Here is a 5362-nt window from a genome sequence, read left to right on the forward strand (position 1 = left end):
TTTGGTCTTCCACAGGAGCAATAGAAGTAGATGGAGCTGATTTTGAGCAACTAAACCTTTTGCTCAAAGTACCTAGGTCGTACACGTTCCCCTTGTAATTTGGACCTCCAACAACATTCAAATATATTTCATTATCATTAACAGAAGTAGCAGAGTTAGGGGAACCCTATGTAGATGTGCCTTCCTCTGTTGAACGTTGTAAGATTTCATCTCGATGATGTTGATATTTCTTCTTCAATATAAAGTGAGGTATGAAAATAAATTGTTAAATGTGTAGACATATAAGGATTAATATTCAAGAAAACCATCACTAATACAGGAAAAAAATAACTTTAATCTACTATAGTAGGCTTCAAAGTTTATACTAGTCAATCACAAACATTTAACACTAACTAAAGAAAAGCAAATCAAGATGTGTAAATAGGTTCAATAGATATTCATCAAAGGTAAGAGTTCATTTATAATACCAGGCACTATATATCAAATAAAGTGATAGGATTAGAAGAAATAACTTACAACAAATTCATGGGACTTGTCATTGACCCATTCTCCCGACTTCAATTTCTTAGTTTTCTCCATCACCTCCCAAGCAGTTGGTGGTCTTTAAAACTCCTTTGACTACATAAATTTAAGAAATTAAAATTGTAAAACATTTAATTAATTACACTGAATTGAAAATCAATGAAGTATACATACATATATGCATACATACATACATACATACATACATACATATATATGAAGTAAAATTACCAGCTTTTCAAAGTGAGTTGCAGTAGATATGGAACCACCACAATATGCTGAGGCTCCTCTATCAATAGATCGATTCGCCTTGGCAGTAGAGCTATTGTTTAGGAAATCTGTAGAACCCCAATGTTCGTCCAAGGTTGCTCGAACATTAGCTGTTATCCACTTTCCTTTATCTTGACCATTTCTAATCTTGTTCATTGCACTTTTTAAAATACATGAACCTTTTGTCTCAAAAACAGCTCTAATGGCTCGCTCTTCTTGTGGGTGCCATGTATACTCTTTCTGCAAAAAATATGAAACAAGAACAAAATTAGAAATCATACAAGAAACAATAAATTTTAAATTACACCATAATTCAAGTTACCTTAAACTCTCCAAACCACCTATCGCGAAGGTCAACTGACACATTCAACCAACTTGGAGCTAGTTCATCAAATTTTGCCCTAATAATATTTGATATGATATTACAACACCCATATGTTGGTTGAAACCTATGTACAAAGACATTGTCAATACCATATTTAAAAAACATTTTAAGAAAATTATTAGTTAAATAAAATGCACTTACTCTCCTTTATATGCACGAATGAAAGGCCTTTCATTAACAATATGTTCATAATTTGGATTTGTTGGGTACTCAGGTGTAACAGAATCATCTGGTGCTGAAGGTGAAGCATCTCTAATAGGGGTAGTAGGAATTGACTCCCTTACAAAGGTAGGATTTGGTTGGTCTTGAGCTGTAGGAAGTGTGTTTGGAGTCTGTGCAACAACATGAATCATTGACTCTGAGGTTGATATGTGAATGGATGAGGGGGAAGGATTGGCGGTAATTGGAGCTCTCAAACTGTGGGTACCATGTCTTGTACCACGATTAAATGTTCTACGACCACTACCTCTACCTCTGTTTGTCATCTGCATTTTTTATTTTGTTACACATGTATATATATATATATATATATATATATATATATATATATATATATATATATATATATATATAATGTTTAAGAACAAATAAATAAAAAATGAAGTATCACAAGCAATACACTTTAGTAAACAAATAAATCCAACTTGTTAATGAAAACTCACAAAAACATGTTTTCTACACCAAAATATGTCACTTATCTTCTCTTTCATATTCACTACAAGAGTAAAAGTAATAATTATCACAAACCACAATCATACAAATGTAAAACTACACACACACACACACTGAACATAAGGCATGCAATATATTTAAGAACAATAAATAAAAAGTGAAGTGCCACAAGCAATACACTTTAGTAAACAAATAAATCCAACTTGTTAGTGAAAGCTCACATAAAAATGTTTTATACACCAAAATATGTCACTTATCTTCTCTTTCATATTCACTACAAGAGTAAAAAACATGCAATCAACTTTAATCTATGAATTACCTAAGAAGTATTTGTATCATCAAAATCACTCTCGATGTCATTCTCACTTAACATGCATTCATCCTTGTCTGGTTCAATCAAGCCTAGTTGTTTGAGTAAATCTGCATCTATCTCTTCTCCACCTCCATCAACACCCGCAAGAGATTCATTAATGACATCAGGGTCAAGTTCCAACACTTCTTGAAGCCCTACAAGCTCATCATCTTGGTATGGAGCCTCTTGTTCAATTTCACTTACTATATTGTCAGTGAATCTGCTGCGAGCTTTTGTCTTCATTATGGCTAACCATCCTCGATGTCCCTCAGGATATGTTGTGTAATAAACTTGTTCTGCTTGTTGTGCAAATATGAATGGGTCATATGCTTTAGTATATCTTTTTTATTGTCTTACTTCAACAATGTCATACATTTTATCTACTTGTGTCCCTATATAAGGAGTATTATCAAACCTATCACACTTGAATAGAACTAACTTCATCAATGGGATGCCAGTATACTCCAATTGAATAATATCATACAACATTCCATAAAAATCAAATTCTAGTTGGCCATCAGTTCCCCATATGTAAACACCATAATTAGAAGAATTAGTGCTTTCATTCCAACTAATTGTTTCAAATTTGTATCCATTTATAATGTAGATAGGCCATGATTCAACTTTTCTCTTAGGTCCCCATGCCAAATTAACCAATATTGAATCTTGAATATTATTTTCTGGATTTAGAACCTAAAAAATTTAACAATTAACACCATATATAACATCGTATCATTATGGAAGAAATGTTATTTCAATAATATATAAGGTATTAACCTACATATTGCTTGAACCATGCAGGAAAGTTGGAGGAAATGTCTTGGTTAAGTTGAGCATTCGAAGTAGTGGGATTCAACTCCCTTAAAAAATTCTCATAAATACTGGAAAAGAGAAAACAAATTAGTCAACGTAAAAAGCATAACATCATTAAAATATTAATTAGAGTTATAAAAGTATAAAATCATCTTACTCTAAATATGGCTCAACCTCTGGACAATTTTGAAGAACGTACAAGTGAGCAACATGAACATCAACTTGGTCCAAAAAATATGTTTTGGATTTACCACTCGCTCTTCCTGGATAATTGAAAATTGATATAGGAGGAGAAGATGAAGAACCTTCATCCGCATCAACATTTTGAGGCATCCTAGTCCTTCTTGTTGCAATTAGATCAGGATAGTAAAACGAGGCAAAGGTAGATGTCTCCTCCACTAAGTACGCTTCACAAATCGATCCCTCAACTCTAGCTTTATTCTTGACTTTATTTTTGAAGGAGTGCAAAAACCTAAAATTAATATGAATAAGTATTTTTTTAAAAATGACTATACGTATATAATACAATGGTGTATAAATTATTACTCATTTTATACATCTCAAAAGGATACATCCAACGATATTGGACTGGACCACCAAGTCTTGCCTCATAAGGTAAATGAACTGGAAGATGCTCCATTGAATCAAAGAAGCTTGGTGGGAATATTTGTTCTAACTTACACAACAACACAAGTATGTTATTTTCCATAATTTTTAGTTGCTCAACATTTAAAGTTGTCGAAGTTAGTTCTCTGAAAAATTGGCTAAGTTCAACAAATGGCTTCCAAATAGGTTTTGGTAATGAGTCAAATGCAATTGGAAGCAACTGTTGCATGAAGCTTATGACCCAGAAGCTGGGTTTTCCAATATGGTAACAACCACAATATAATTTGTTTCTTCCAATTATGTTCAACACCATAACCAAGAAAATCTTTTTCTTCTTGCGACTCAAGGCAGAGCGATAAATGTGCAACTTTATTCCAAACATCAAGACTAGACAAACGTGGAGGAGGGGGTGAGGTCTCAATGCGACCCTTCTTGAATGACTTTTTATTCCTCCTATATGCATGATTAAGCGGAAGAAATTGGCGATGACAATCAAAATAATAGATCTTGTGAAAATTTAAATTTGTGAATGCCTTTGATCGTTCCATACATATGGGACAACCAAGTCTACCAGCAGTTGTCCAACTTGACAACATCCCATAAGCTGGGAAGTCATTGATTGTCCACATCAAAGCAGCCTTCATCAAAAAATTTTGCTTCAATGACACATCAAAAGTTGGTATGCCATCATTCCATAAGGTGCATAAGTCATCTATGAGTGGTTGCAAGTACACATCAATCTTGTGCCTTGGATCTGATGGACCTGAAATTAAGACAGTTAAAAACATAAATTCTCTCTTCATGAACGTGCCAGGAGGAAGATTGTATGGAGTTAAGATAATCGGCCAACAAGAGTAAGTCTTCCCAAATTGACCAAAAGGACTAAATTCATCTGAACATAATCCTAATCTAACATTCCTAGGGTACTGACTAAATTCTGGATGCATTCTATCAAAATGTTTCCACGCTTCACCATCAGATGGATGACACATGACATTCGGGTCCCTCTGATTTTCACTATGTCATCTCATGTGAGATGCAGTGGCCATTGAAGAGTACAATCTTTTTAGTCTTGGAATGAGTGGAAAGTACCACATTTTTTTAACAGGAAACTTCTTTTCAATTCCTCTCCTATTAACCGTCAAGTACCGATCACTTTTACAAAAAAAGCAATTGGTTATACTCTTATCTGAATTTTCTTTGTAATACAACATGCATCCGTTCGGGCAACAATCAATTTTCAAACAACCGAGACCCAATTTCTGCACTGACCTCTTAGCTTGATAAAAATTACTAACCATAGTATTGTTTTTTGGCATGGTGTCGCCCATAAGTTGAACCATACGATTAAAACACCCTTCTGACATATTATAATCAGATTTCAAGCTAAGACAGGCCAAAGAAGCTAACAATTCTGAATGATGCTCGCATCCTTCCCACAATGGTGCTTGAGCAGTTGCAAGCATATCAAAGAACTTTTGAGCTTCAGGATTAGGATTCTCCTTCATGCATTCTGTCTCAATTACACCCTGTTGTTCTCTGTATTGGTCAATTGATGGTCCAGCATGATCCATGATCATTTGCTCATAAGGATTCAATTATTTCCTCACATTGCTAAACCTAAATCTTATTTTGCGCCGCTACAGCTACTGCAGCTCTCAACCTCTCAGTCAAGGAGAAGTGGAGAACGTGAGGCCGCTCAAGAGAGGACGCAACGAAGGTTCCTTCTTATTCATTCATTC

General features: G+C 34.4%; 1 protein-coding gene across 1 annotated transcript in view; it reads right to left on the reverse strand.

Moving 5' to 3' along the window:
* Nucleotides 1–1662, reverse strand: part of LOC121172968 (uncharacterized) — a 2041-nt gene extending 379 nt beyond the window's left edge. Inside the window, exons 1-3 of the mRNA XM_041006199.1 lie at nucleotides 1319–1662; nucleotides 1115–1241; nucleotides 754–1032 (exon numbers count right to left, since the gene is read on the reverse strand). Of these exons, the coding sequence (XP_040862133.1) occupies nucleotides 754–1032; nucleotides 1115–1241; nucleotides 1319–1662 (750 nt within the window). The remainder of the gene's footprint in view (nucleotides 1–753; nucleotides 1033–1114; nucleotides 1242–1318) is intronic.
* Between the last annotated feature and the right edge of the window lie 3700 nt (nucleotides 1663–5362).

Source organism: Glycine max, chromosome 10 (genome assembly GCF_000004515.6).
Source record: "Glycine max cultivar Williams 82 chromosome 10, Glycine_max_v4.0, whole genome shotgun sequence".
NCBI lineage: Eukaryota > Viridiplantae > Streptophyta > Magnoliopsida > Fabales > Fabaceae > Glycine > Glycine max.